Source organism: Echinops telfairi, unplaced genomic scaffold, assembly GCF_000313985.2.
Source record: "Echinops telfairi isolate 266 unplaced genomic scaffold, ASM31398v2 ScPeMD7_23;HRSCAF=83, whole genome shotgun sequence".
NCBI lineage: Eukaryota > Metazoa > Chordata > Mammalia > Afrosoricida > Tenrecidae > Echinops > Echinops telfairi.
Genome location: NW_022103920.1, coordinates 89,151,972 through 89,167,601, shown reverse-complemented (window position 1 = coordinate 89,167,601; position 15,630 = coordinate 89,151,972). Strand labels below are relative to the sequence as shown.

The following is a 15,630-nucleotide window of genomic DNA, read 5'->3' as shown; positions in this document are numbered from 1 at the left end:
AATTTAGGACCTCAGATAGAACTAAGACAGGTAGAATCCAGAGTGCGCCATCTCTGTGATATTGCTTTCATTTGTCTTGCATGCCATTTTGCTTAGCATATTCATTTCTTTATCTCCATGTACTCAAGTCCTTAATGAATTTTCTCAGATATAGATAGATATAACAAAGCTATATTTTTGGCAGTCTCCATCCCTTATTTATTTTCTTTCCAAAGTCAAAGTCACAGCCATTGAGTCAATGTCAACTCATAGTGACCCAATAGGACAGTGTAGCATTGCCCTTGTGAGTTTCCGAGACTGTAACTCTTTCGGAAAGTAGAAATTCTCTTCTTTCTCCCATGGAGCAGCTTGTGGTTTTGAACTGCTAACCTTGTAGTTAGCGGGCCAATGAGTAAGCACTGCACTAAATGGGCTTGTGCTTTATTGCATTTTGAATAATTACATTTCATTTTTCTATTACTTCTAAACTTTTTAAAGCCTTTTTTTCTAGTGCTTGCTTTATATTCTTGCTTTTCCACAGTGCAAAGCACCACTTCTTGTAAGGTGTAAGTTTTGCAACCATATTGGCTCATTTACAAACTTTTTATCTTCAAAGTGACAATCATCAAAGTATTACATTTACATATGGTATGAACATAACAGTACACTGCTATAATTTTCTACAAATGGTTAGAAATTTTCTCAGAGATAGATAGATATAACAAAGCTATATTTTTGGCAGTATCCATCCCTTATTTATTTTAAAGAAATTTGGGCATGAAAAAAATCTTTTATGTTGTCCTCATTCACCCTGTGAAACTTCCTTTCCTTTCTTCTGGAGGGTCCATCTTTGATCCAAAGAAATTCCATTAGCCTTGCCTGTAGTGCAGGTGTGCTGGTAGTGAATTGTTTGTTTTCTCTATCTAAAAATATCTTCATTTTTTTCTACAAACTTGGAAGGACACTTTGACTCTACATAGAACTCTGGGTTTACAGTTAACTGTCTACTGGGTCCTTTGGTTCTAATGAAAAGTCTGAAATAATTCAAATGTGAATTACTCTGTATCCTATTGATTGGGAGCTTTGCTGGCACTGTAGGTTAGGCATTTCATTGCTAACCAGGAGACTGGAGGTTAAAATCCATCAGCCACTGAAGGGGAGAAAGGGGAGCCTGCCTATTCTCATGCAGATCACAAACCCCCAGAAACCCCATAGGATTGCTATCAATTGGAACTCACTGGATGGCAGTGGGTTTGGGTTTGTGCTATATAATTTTTATGCGTGGATATTTTGAAGATTTGTCCCTTTCCTTTTGATTAATATTAGTTTAAACATGAAACTGTTAAGGTGCTCTGTGTGTGTGTGTGGGGGGGTGGTGTTTATTCTGTTTGGAGTTTGCTGAGCTTCTTAAATATTTCATTCTAAATATTTGAGTACATTAGGAAAATCTACCACCATTATCTTTTCTTTTTTTTTACATTTAAAAATTTTTATTATTTGGGAATTAATACATATATCATGTCATTCCATAGTTTAATTTTTGTGGATGATTTCTTATGGTCATAAAGAGGAACACTTTTGTTATTATTAATACTGATTTATTATTTGTTATATATAATTAGTATTATTTATATTATTATTTTGTTATTAATATTGATTTAAAATAATCATTTTATTGGGGGAGCATACAACTCTTATCACGATCCATACATATATCCATTGTGTCAAGCACATTTGCACATTCGTTGCCCTCATCATTCTCATCATGCCCTCCGCTAGAGCCCCTGGTATCAGCTTCTTATTTTTTCTCCCTTCCCACAACCATTATCTTTTTAAACATTTTTTTCTGCTCAATCCTCTCTATCTTTTTGTTCTGATACTATAATTGCAAGCAACATTGAATCTTTGATCTAGTCTAGGACCTCAGGTTCAGATAATTTTGTTTTATAAATCATTTTATTAGGGACTCGTACACCTTTTATCACAATCCACACATATATCCATTGTGTCAAGCACATTTGTACATTTGTTGCCATCATCATTCTCAAAACATTTGCTTTCTACTTGAGCCCTTGGTATCAGCTCCTCATTTTCCCCTCCCTCCCTATTGCCCCTCTCTCATGAACCCTTGATAATTTATAAATTATAATTATTTTGTCATGTCTTACACTGTCTGACATTTGTTGTTTTTGTTCAGAGGGGATAATTTCTATTGGTATTTCTTTGTCATTTATAATATGATATAAGATCTCTTCAATGAATTTTATATGTCAGAAATCTTTTTCATTTCTAGGTCTCTATTTCATTCTTTATTATAATTTGTTTCTCTTTGGGGGTTTCTACATTTTAATTAATTATGAGTACATATTCCTTTAAATCATACAGACTGAATATAGTAACTTTTTTTATAGTAGTAACTTTTAAAAGACATACTTGTTAATTCATACATCTGTTTTATTTTAGGGTTGGTCTTCATTGATTATCCTTTTTTCTTGAGTGTGGCCTATACATTTTGTTACTTCTTAAGTCCAATATTATTACTATTACTGTACCTGGACAATGGTGCAAATAATAAGCTATTTTTGTAGACAGAAAATTTGTGAAATCCAAATGGAGAAAAGTAATTCCTTTCTTCAAGGTTTATTTAAGTATTTCACATGCACATTTAGATCACGGATTGGTTAGAGATTTGGGAAATTTTATACCTAGAATTTCACAGTATTCTTTCTTTTTGATTCTCTCATATCTTACTTTGCAGTTTTCATCATTGCCACAGACTCCTTTTCCTTTTTTACATTTTGCAAGAGTGCTACTTTCTAAAGAAGTTTTAGAATGGTGCCAACAGGTCCCTCACCTCAGGCTAAAGGATTTATTTTTAAATCCAGAAAGTCACCTCATTGTACTCCTTTCTTCCATATGTGTAAATGTTCCACCATCTACCTGTCAATCTCCTGTGCCTTATGGTAATTGTTTTTAAGTCTTTTGCCGAGTTTACAGTTATGATCTATAAGCGGGTTGGCCCATTAGGAATCACTTGGGTGTCGTGGAAAGCAGAAGGAGACATACGTATTTTATCTTTTAGGTTATCTAGTGCTGCAGCAACAGAAACACCAGAAGTGGGCGATGTAAACAAACAGAATGGTGTGCTCGTACAGTTAAGGGCCCGGATTTCAAATTCAGGGAGCCATCTCTAAGGGAAGACTGTGGGCTTTTTTGTTGGCTCTGTGTAAGTAAGATTCTTGTCTCATTTTAGCATTTGTGCATCAGGAAACCATTGGCGATAGTTACCTGTCCTGATATTAATCTTCTTCTGAATCCAGGACACTCAGCATAGGGGCTCTGGGTCCAAAGGACATGCTTTGTTCCTGGATCTTCTTTGCTTGGTGGTAGTAGGTACTTCCGACCTCTGCTTCTTGTTTAATCTCAAAGGAAGTTGACCCAACATATAACCTAATCTGGAAAATTATACCCTGACTCATGAAAATAACAGCCACTAATCCTGCTTCTTTAACACCATAGAGGTTTGGACTGACAACATATAGTAAAATCATATCAGATGACAAAATGGAGAAAGATTATATTATACTGAGAATCACTACCTTGTCAAATTGACACATGTTTTTGTGGGACATGATTTAATCCATAATATTATTTTAAACCATATTTATTGAGAATGATCTCTAATGAATAAATGAGATAATTTTAAAGATTGGTTTGCTTTTTTATTGTCTCTTTTACTCGTGGACATTTCTTTAGAGTAGACTTTGGTTTTGAACTTCTGTATCTTTTTATGATTATTTTACTTTGTTTGACCATCTTCTGGGGCAACAAGGAAGGTACAGCCTGTCCAATTTAAGTGTTCAGTGACATTCTTCTGGAAATGATGACCTTACCATTTTTATAGAGTTTAGTTAAAAACAATCTCTTTAATCCCTTGGTAGGGCATGAAGGAAAGGTAGCAAATCATCATTCTCTAAAGGAAGTCAATTTTCTTAAACTTGTTTAGTAAAATGCTGAAATACATATTTTCTGCTAGTTTTCAGAGTACTATGCTGGAGTAGAGAAAACACAGTCTTAAAAAGTTGTTTTGTTTTTTTTTGAGAGTTCAGGGTGTGTGTGTCTTTAAACAACAATTTATGATTAGCCCTCAAGTTTTGTGAGATAACTCAACTAACTGCTTATCACTTGGTCCTTTCCTGTGGTTGGAGAAATGTGAGGCCTGAGGTGTCAGGTGTCATCTGAAATCTGGATTACCTAGAATGTCCAAGATAGCTTCTTAAATGATACTCATGAAGGGCTGTGCACCAGAGTGAACGCTGAGTAAAGAATACCAAAGAAAAAAACCAATGCGCTTGAACCACGGTGCTGGAGAAGAATATTTAAAACACTATGTCCTGCCAAAAGGACCAATAAATCTGTCTTTGAAGAAGCTACAACAATGAGACTTTATCTTACATCCTTTGCCATGTGCTCGGAGAGATCATCTCTGGAGTAGGACATCAGACTCGGTCAAGGAGAAGGGCACCGAAAAAGAGGAAAACCCTTGAAGGAGACAGATTAAGGCAGTGGCTGCAACAATGGGCGCGCACAGAGGAACAATTGTGAAGAAGGCGAGGTTGCTCTGAGCCAGAGCCATCTCAGGGACACCTGACACCGAGAGCCAGAGGGCCTGCATGTGGCGTCCCCCATGTCACTTGGAATTCTCACAAGGTAGAGACTGGGTGAGCTCCTCAAGACAGTGTTTGAACAACTTAAGAACTTCATCCTGTGGTTCATACTGACTCGCTCCTTCCATCTCTTACTGATCAAAGCAGTACATGTGCCTTTACCTTTTGAGTTCAGTCAAAAAAAATGTTACATGCATGCACACAAGATCAAAGTGATAACGTCTCATGTTTTCCATTAATTGAACTGGTTTCATTATTTTTTACCAGCCCTATTTTTTCTGAGGTTATCAACACTGTCTGTGAAAGTAACAAATTCCCATGCACTGCATGGACAGTCCTATAATTTAGATTTTCTCCAATGGGTAACCTTCTTCTCCTGTGCTTTCCTCTCACAGTTGTGGTTGCCTGTAGATTGGTACTTGTGCCTAACTTCTCCAATTGCTCATGGAATTATTGAGGTGGCTTACATGATACCAGCAGACCTCTTAACTGAGTGTTAAGGAAGGCAATTCCCATTGGCAAGCGAGCCTTCAACTTCACTGAGAAGCATTCAATTAGACGGAAACAGATGCTTATTTTTGTCTTATAGACCTCAATGCAGGTTATGTGGTAATTACTTCGAAGAGCAGGATAACAATTTATGTAATCAGTAGGACCCTATAATTACTAATGCATAATTTCTAAATAGCATTTAGCAAAATGAGGCCCAGGCATACACTTTGTAATGAAAAAGATGTGTTTGACACCACACTAAATTAAATTTAAAATTTGCATATTTCCTTCCAGGAAAGGCACTAGCCTCATCTGCTCTATTTTGCTTGACTAAACCCTGTCTACTTCTAGCTCTATTCTCATGGAAATGCTGAATCACAATGATGGCCCCTTGGGGCACAGGAAGGAGGACAGTCCTTCTCTGCTGTCTAGGACGATATAGAGGCAGACTAAGGGATAATTTTCAAGGTTCACCTAGGCAACTTGGTCATAAAATCATTTATTTTAGAATATAAGTGTTGGCAATGAGTATGAGCATTATCTATGCCCTCTCTTTATCATAGATGAGAAAACTGAGGTGCAGAAAAGTGAGATGATGCACGGGTAACCTCACCAGCTAGTTGGAGGTGGGGGTGAGGCAGCATTCACCCAGTCAGTCCCCTAGTTCTATATGAAAGCATTCTACCATCCTGGTCGAATCCCATGGTCAGTGTTAAATAAACCACATCTGAAACTAGTTACAGAGGTGTTGAGCATTTGTGCAGTACATATCTTAAAATTTACATATACCTTCACGGTGCTCGTAGATTTTTAATTTCCCAGATGATTCATAGATTCATGGTATCCCCTGCAAATATTTTAAGTTCTGCACATATATTTAAAAAACGTATTTATTGTCATGTACTTCACATATTATGCTATTTAACCATTCGGTCATAGAAAGATTAGTGCAATCATCACCACAACCAATTTCAGACCATTTTCTTCTCATACTTGTTGTTAGCTCCCCGTTTTCCCCCATCTTCCCCTGCCGGGCCCCTAGGCAATTAGAATCCAGTTACCGGCTCCATAGATCTACCTCTCCTGGATTTCATATACAGAATATCATAGAGAACACAAACAGGAAGCAAATAAACCCAAAACTCAACAACGAACATATGAAGAAATGCTCACAATCACTAGCCCTCTAGGACATACAAACCGAAACAATGAAGCGTACCACTATACACTGACAATGACAGCCCAGTCAAACAGCAACAATAGCAATATCAACAACAATAACAACAAACCGAAAACAACGAATGCTGGAGAGGCTGCAGAGAGATTGGAATGCTCATACCTGAAGGTGGGACTGTAAGTGAGTACAATCATGACATGGTGGTACCACAAAAAAACTGCCAATAGCAATTCCACATGGCCCAGCAATCCCTCTGCTGGATATATACCCTGAAGAAGTCAAAGGCATGTAACTAGCAGACAGATGCACATCCATGTTCATTGAAGCATTGTTAATGGTTACAAGAAGATAGAAACCAGTTAAACGCCTATCAGTTGAAGAATGGATTAAGAGACTCTGGTACAGATGCACACTGGAATACTACACAACTCCACAAAACAATGACAAAATCTTGAAACACTTCCTGGAATGGATGAACATGAAAAATACGCTGAGTGAAATCACTCCATGATAAAGCAACAAATAATATACGAGACCATTGATGTAAAGGGGAAAAAAACCAAGCAAGCAAGATACAGACTTTCCTATTGAATGGAAGACTTTGGAGACTGTGGGGAAGGGGTTGGGGCTACTTGACAGGAAGGGAAGGGGATGCAGTGGCAAAGAAAGGAAGAGAAATAAATGGGCTAGCTGGTGAATCCCTGCTAACCATAGTCGGCATGGGCATGAGAATAGCCATGCTAACAGAGAGAGAGAGAGAGAGAGAGAGAGAGAACATTGTAAAGTCAGGTAATTAGGTTAAAATGTAGTTGGGTTAAACCTTATCATTTGATCTTCCTTTTGACCCATTTTAAAGTTGTAACATTTTCTTTCTTTTTAATTGAGGTTTTCTATGTTTTGTCTTGTCACTGTTGTCATTTGTTGCTTCTTGTTTGTCTTTTGCATGATTTTCTCTCTACGGAATTCAGGATAGGTAGATTTATGTGACAGTAACTGGATTGATAATTACCTAGAGGCACAGGGAAGGATGGGGAAATGGGGAGCTGATAACAGTGAGTATGAGATGACAAAGCACTGAAATTCATTGTAATAATGATTGCACAAATTTCTTAATATAACTAAATGATTAAATTGTGCGGTATGTGAAGTAAATACCAATAAAACTAGTTTTTAAAGAAAGAAATATTAGTACTAGTCCCGTGCCTCCTCCTCTTTTCGCAAGACTGAAATTGAGAGTACCGAACCTCATCCTTACCTGTGGCTCCGGCAGTCAAGTCAAGACAGTCCCCTGTATCTTCTTCAAAACTCTGGACCTGAGGCACCAAAATGCATTCAATTAGAAAAACATTCGACAATGAATTACTTCACGTATTTAATACGTGTCTATCGAGTGCTCACTGGGAGCTGCTAACTGACCTCCTTACTACAAGCAGGTGACATCTTTGAGTTGTCTTGTCAAAGTTGGCCGAAGCAGAGGCCCTTCCTGGGAGATACTACTCTTCTAAAGTCTCCTAATTGTCTTCTGAAACACATTAAACTTTTTATGTCTCGGAAGGATTTAGTTACTACCTGCTATGTTTATGGAGAGTCCTTCAGAAAATTCATAAGTCAGTTGCTGTATAGGGCTTAGGTTTGGCTAAAGCTAATTTAATTTCCAAATTGATAGAATAGAATTTCATTTTTAGATTATTATTGGAAATAATTACCCTGCTAATGAGCATAAGATTTTTGTGAAAACAGACTTATATCTATTTAAAAATCACAATACCTATTTACTATAGAAACTTGTATTAATAGGAAATTGGAAAAGATAATTCTTATTACTATTTTAAGCTTTCTGTGGGCAGACTTTCTGTTTAATCTTTTATTCTGGATACATTTATGGCCAATTTTTTTCACAGACAATAGGCCCTATTTTGAAAGTATATTAGATTACTTACCAATAATTTTACTTTGGGGATGCTCTTTAAATTTTTCAAGTAAAACTAATAATGAAATGAATATATGTACATATATGAAGTTGAATACCATATTGTTTCTTTGAGATGAATATTTGAGTATCATGAACTCAATCAGAAGCCATTAATATTAAACGCTTTGGTACATATGGCCAAAAATGATCATTAACTCAGAAATAAACTGAAGGCACTAAGATATACCTCAACAATGAAAGAGAAATACTTATTCTCTTTTCTCAAAGAAGTTACTTCATATTTATAATTAATTAAACATGCATTTAAGCCCTTTTTATTGGCTTTGGTTATCACACACTGGAGTGTGCATAATAACAATTTTAAAGCAAAATAAAGAATTATTTTTCTGTGAACCCTACCATAATAAAAAATCCACTCAGCGGAAGATGAATTACATATTTCTCGATTGAAAAAGAAAATACAAAATTCCAACAATCAAAATGGAAGCCAGGTGTATAACTTGGCTGTTTCATCTGAGCCAACCTTGTCAATTGATTAATTTTTTTAAAACAAGAAATTTGCTGTGAGTATAAAGAATTTTCTTACATTGAGTTTATAGTTGCACAAGTTCCATAAATTTTAAATTTAGCCAATATGTGTGGGGATTTTAAAAAGACTCACTTCTATTTAATGTAAAAGTAAACAGAAACATGCATTGATTTTTGCATTAAAATCTATGTACAATTTTGTTGGAATCATCATTCTGAAAACTGAGCCAACTATTGCCAAATTCCACCTTTAGTAGCACTTTAGGGAAAGCATTGTAGATTGATTTGGAGGCAAAATTTGGCCAACCATATTTGATATTTTGATAGCTAGATATTTAAGCACATTGGCTTGTGTTTTAAATGCCATGAAAATCTGCCAATTTCACACATATTTTTCATTTCTTATAATTGGATTTTTAGATTTGCCATTGAAAAATAAATATTAAATCTGGCATTAGCGTCTTTTAAAACACAATCAACCCCAAGTTCCATCGACTCCTCCATTGGTACTGAGTCAAGCAAATACTTTTCTCTAGGTTGTGATGAAGGTGTAGTATTTTAAATAAACTTTTTTATAAAAGCAAAGTCCGAGTAGTGAGTTTCTTTCACACCATTTTAGATTCAGTCCGCCCTTAGACACACACACAAAGCAATAACACGAAAGGAATGCCATGCACAAAGTTGACTCTGAAATCCAACAGGATATTCTGGTTTTCAAAGCCACGAAAGCCACTGCTGACCTAAATTAATATTACCCAAACCTCTTAAAGTTCATTGACTCAAACAACAACTATTTACTGAGCGCTTACTATGTGCCAAGGAGATGTGTGAGTTTTTTTCCTTTCATTTTGATGTATGAGTTTGTCCTTTCACATATGTGTTTTCTCATGACTAATTGTCATGAATACATATTTTATATAGTAACTGTCATTTGTAATACTATTTGAAGGTACTATGAGCCAAGAATATGTTGAATGTGGTATTTATCCCTATTCCCAGTACTCTCACATATGGAGGTATACCTTGGAGACGTGGCAGGTTTGGTTCCAGACCACTGCAATAAAGAGAAAATCTCAAAAAAGTGAGCCACATGCAATTTTTGACTTCCTTGTGCACACAAAAGCTATGTTTGCTGTATACTGTAGTCTGCTGCGTGTGCAACAGCATGCTTATTGTGGTAGGTCTCAAATGTGACACAGGGTCATGGGCACTTGCTGGTAACAAATGGTACAGGTAGACTTGCTTGATGCGGTGTTCCCACAACCCTTAAATTGATATAAAATGTTATTTCTGTGAAGGGCAATCAACAAAGTACAATAAAATGAGGTAGCCGATAGATGACTTTTCTTCTGTCTCTCAGACTGGGTTGAGGTTGAAGAAACAAGGAAGAGAACAGCCTAGTGAGTCTTGGAAACAAGCTGGACTTGGCCAAATGTCTTGTTTGAATTCTGGGTAATACAGCAGTCTGACTAACGAATAACACATGGATTTGAAATCCTTGGTCATGATTTTACTGTTGATTTGGTCACACGCAAGCCTTTTGGCAAATGCCAGGAAATATATAAGGGGACAGCAGCAGCAACAACCATAAAAATGTATGTGTGGTTATATTTATGTGTGTGTGTATATGTATGTATATGTGATGTGGTGGTTATGCTTTGGGCTGAGATCTGTGTGTTCAGCAGTTTGAAACCACCAGCAGCTCCATGGGAGAAAGACCAGTCTTTCCACTCCTACAAATAGTTACAGGCTTGGAAATCCACAGCCATTACTATAAGTCAGCACTGACTCCACGGCAGTGAGTTGAGAGTGATGAATAGATGTATATATCTATATATAGCTAGCTATTCATATGCAGAATAAAACATTTAGACAGCACAAGTGTCATACATCTTCAACATAGCAGAACACCTCAGAGGACTTGTTTTCAGGGTTTGAAGGCTTTTGGGACCATAGTTTAGTGAGACTAACTCAGTCATCTGGCATAATATAGTTCATAAATCTGTGTTGTATATCCTAGTTTTGTGCATAGCATGTAGGAGGTTAATAGTTTTTGAGTGGCTATATAAAATCTGACAGTCCATTTTGGTCTGGAGAATAAGGAAAATAAGACAAGCAAGATTCAGAGAAGAAACTGAACTACAGGATGGTCTATCTATGAACCACGGATCTGATCAGGGTCACAGTACAGGGATCTGAATGGATGGGAGAGAAGCATGGAGTAGGCTTCAAGTTCTTACAAGATACAGATGTACTGGACCAGCTGAGATGAAAGGATTATCCAACATTATTCTTGTGAGATACTCCATTAACTTGAAAGTAAAACTACCTGCGGAGGTCACCTTTCAGCTAAATTATGTATCGGCTTATAAAATAAAGACTTCCCAAGGAGTACTGTGCACCTAACAATTAAAAAAAAGAGGTGGTAATGATTGTACAATTCTCTTGATATAATTGAACTATTGATGAGTATGATATGAGGATTGGATGCCAATAAAAACGTGAGAAAAAAAGAAGGAAACATCCAAAAAATAAAAAAAAATCTAGGCGAGGACCGAGTGACCAACCAGTGCTCCGAAGCAAAGGTGAAAGAGTCGATGGTCAGGGAACCGGACCATGCGAATGAAATGGCCAGAAGTAATACAAGCTGATACAGTCTAAGAAAAATATAACAATTGTCAATGGATAATTAGTGTAGTAACTGTTAAATGCGAAGCTAATTTGCTCTGTAAGCTGTCTCAAAAATACAATCAAACATTATTTTTTTAAAAAAGATGAACAGTAGATTTGTTTGTGAGCAGCAAAAAGCAAAGGCTGCTTTCATATCCATTTCCAATTGGTGGGGCTAGAATGACCTTAAATGTCTGAGGCAAAACAGGAGTTATAGGACATGAAGAGAGAATGAGACGAAGATCAAAGGTGGACTGGTGAAAGGAAGTGTGGAAGGCAAGGGGGACCTTGGTGCGGGTCACGTCCCTTAGAAGACAATGCTTACCTCTTCCATTTCAAAGGAGTCCAGGCCTTCACCTGCCCGATGAGACAAGTTTCGGAATGTGTTAGTCTGTGTCAGTTTCTCTTTTTGAGGTCTATCCTTGACTCGCTCATCAGACACACTGGAAGCTCGAGTGTTGTGGGTCAGCCTTGATGAGAGACGCCATCGCTTGTGAAGAGGAGGTTGGGGAGGACGAGAAGGTAGTGAGTCACCACAGGCTTGGAGAGACTGGTGCTCAGTCAGAGGAGGGGAACAGCTTTGGTTATGACTGTCTGCTATCCCTAGAAACTCTGTTCCAGATTCCCCTGTTTTCATAGATGGGATAAAAATGTCAGCCTTCATCTTCCCTGGCTCCAGGGCTTCTGGGTTAAAATCCGTCCTTGTGCTCTGTCTTGAAGCTCTTTTTAAAAGTCCACCCAGTCTTGTTGGATGCTCGTTGGCCTGACTCGCTGAGATTTTCCCCGCACTCGTCCTTTCGTTTTTCTGCTCAGCATTGTTCTGTAGGATGTTAACATCATTCAGTAGAGAAGAGAAGGCATTGGTCACATGGTCCAGGATTTCCAGTTGTCTAAAACGTCCTGAAGAAAGGTAAGAATCACGAAAGTCTCAGGTGGATTCTTTTCATTTAAAAGGCATTCATGTAATCAAATCTGAAAAAGGTGCATTAACATGTGTGCTTTGTAAAAAGGAAAGATTTTAAGCTTCTGAAACTCAGAGGTTCTCAGTACATATCCCTGATATCATGGTGACAATTTCACCACAGAATGATCTATCACTGTGGCATGGGAAAGACACAGGCCTTCATGTTATAAATATATATGGCCACATAGATTCATATCTGCTTACAATTTTTATTATAGTTTGTCTGAAAAATCTATAGGTGTTAGTCAAGCTACATTATATATATATATATGTGTGTGTGTGTGTGTGTGTGTGTATATGAAACTAAATGTAAAACTTTAAGCCCAATTCTCTCATGGGTATCTTAAGTATTCTTTATACTGTAGATAACCTCTTCATTGTCTCCATCATTTCCATCTGTTATCTGATAGTGTGGAAAGACCATGGATCCAAATCCAGTTTATTCACCATTTACTGCAATAAGACTGGATGGGAACTGAATAGATGGATCTACAGTTCTTAGACCTGTGACAGTTGCACAGTAAATGATCAGCTTCTTCATGTGGAAAATGATAGTAATACAGAGCCTATGCATTTCCCATATCGTTTGTGCATATTACACCAAACCAATTCTTCACCACATAAGGTTTTCTGGATAATTCAGCTTCCATTGTTTAGGTAATATATCAGTATTGACATATGAGCAATGAGAGAGATCAAATGCATCAAGGGTTAATTTGTGATCACATGAACAGTTTGAGAGAAATGTGGTGAAAATATTTTTTAACACTATGGTAGTAAAACAAACAAATAAATAAATAAAACGTTGTTCTGCTGCACACCTGCCTCTCAACCCCAGTGATGGAAAATGTGGTAGTTATATAATTGTCAATTTAAGGATTAAGCATGTAGGGATGGAGTCTAGCCTGTCAATCAGGTCATAGCCAATGAGGCTTCTGTGTGAGCATAACCTTCACCTAAGGATTCTGGGAATTCTGGTATTTGCTCCTTGGAGGTAGGAGACTCTCTGCTCACACCCTGGGAGACAGAGCAGTTGATAAGACACATGGACCCACCCTGACGCAGCCCTGGGTGCTGGAGAAGCCATGCAGAGACCCCTGCCAGTGCTGAGATGTTTCCAGTGCCACTGAATCCAAAGACTTTCTACCCAATAGCCTGTGATCTTCTACATTTGGCATCATGGCATGTGTTTTGTGAGACTGAAGAGGACCTTATAGATTAGTATCAGATATATGGACTAATATTGGACCTATGGATTTGATGTGGATTGGGCTGGGATGTTTTTACAATGTTAAATTGTTCTTGTATATAAATATCTCTCTTATACACATATGTGTGTTCATGGATTTGCTTCTCTAGTCCACCCAGACTAACACAGCAAGTTTGCTTTTCTCAGCAATGGTCAAGGACCACATAGGGAGTCAGGGTGTTGTCCGCTCATCTGTTTTTTGTACCCTCATAGCACTGATGGTACAACACCACTGATGTTTTTTATTCCTGCACCCGAGGTAGAAAATATTGACTATTCATTCTTCTAGTCCCCAAATGTGATAGATTTCTCACAATACATTGCAATGTTCCTTCAAGACTTTAGTATTGAATGTTTTCAGAAGAATTCTGATTATATCTGTCCCCTAACTTCAGATAAGGTTGAAAATCAATTTATCTAGGAAACCAGGGGATACAATTGAATTACAATTCATTTTTATGGTTGCCTTATAGCCATTACACTACACATTTTTATACTTACAAAACCTATAAATTTAATTGACTCAGTCAATTGAAAGCACAAAATACATGGAAGTGTTGGATGAATGTTTTCTTTTTGTTTTGCCTTTGGGTAGATTGAACAATGGGCCAATTGATTTTCATACTCCGTTTCAAAATTTCGTATTGACTTTGAATAATTCATAATTAATTTTCCACTCTCTTTTGAACAGCCAACTGTTTTCATTATAGTTTGTTTCACACTTGACTTCCTTAGCTTGAATCACAAAGTGCATAGGTAAATATTGAGTGAGACTAGTTACTGCACACTATTAGCACAAGGTAAGTTGTTCAGTTTGTTGTACAATGATGGCTTCTATGTTGCTGTGATACTGGAAACTACGCCGCCAGTATTTGAAACACTAGCAGGGTTACCTATTGTGGTCAGGATTCAAAGGTGCTTTCACAGTAAGGCAGACTAGAAATAAGGACCAGGCAATCCACTTCTGAAAAACTGACCACTGAAAATCTTCTGAGTAGCAGTGGAACATTATCTGATATATTGCAAAATCAGAGTCCCTCAGGTTGGGTGCGTTCAAAATGCAACAGAGGAGGAGCTGCTGCCTCAAAGTCGAGGGAGTTGATCTTAATGTATGGATGGACTGAAGCTTTCAGGATCTTCATGTTCTGCCGGATAGGACTCAAACTAAGAATAAAGAGCTGCAAACATCCATTGATCATTGAAATGTGATGTATATGGAGTATAAATGTAAAAAAATTGGAAGTTGTCAAAAATGAAACCGGATACATAAAGATCACTATCCTAGGAATGAATGAGCTAAAATGGACAGACACTGGCCATTTTGAATCAGATAATCATAAGGTCTATGATGCTGGGAATGACACATTCAAAATGAATGACACTGCATTCATTGTTAAAGATAATATTTCAAGATCTTTTCTTAAATACAGTGCTGACAATGATAAGGAAATATCCATATGCCTCCAATGAAGATGAGTCACTTTGATGATTACTTAAATCTAACCACCAACTAATGCCAAAGATGAAGAAACTGAACACTTTTGATCAACTTCTGTGATCTGAAATTGCTCAAACATGCAATCAAGATGCATTGATAATTACTTATGATTGAAATGTGAAAGCTGGACACAAAGAAGAATCAGCTATTTAACAATTTTAAAATATGGTCTTGGTGATAGAAACAACTAGAGATCAGATGGTGGAAATTTACAAAAACCAATTACTTGTCCCCCACCCCATAACATAAATGGTATCTTTGCATGTGAACCTCACCAGAAGTAAAACATAAGAATACACAGAGTCACTGTGCCATAAAGAATGTTTCTGCCTTTTCAGGAGGTAGCATATGAGCAAGAACCAATGGTGCTGAAGGAAAGAAGTTCAACTTGCATTGAATACATCAGCCAAAAACAAGGCCTCAGGAATTGATGGAATACCAATTGAAATGTTTCAGAAAGCTGAAAAAGTGCT

The 15,630-nt window shown here is 37.2% G+C and overlaps 1 protein-coding gene across 1 annotated transcript in view; it reads right to left on the bottom strand.

Moving 5' to 3' along the window:
* Positions 1-15,630, bottom strand: part of ITPRID1 (ITPR interacting domain containing 1) — a 201,061-nt gene that overhangs the window by 95,378 nt on the left and 90,053 nt on the right. The window contains exons 8-9 of the mRNA XM_045288665.1: positions 11,772-12,346; positions 7,571-7,628 (exon numbers count right to left, since the gene is read on the bottom strand). Of these exons, the coding sequence (XP_045144600.1) occupies positions 7,571-7,628; positions 11,772-12,346 (633 nt within the window). The remainder of the gene's footprint in view (positions 1-7,570; positions 7,629-11,771; positions 12,347-15,630) is intronic.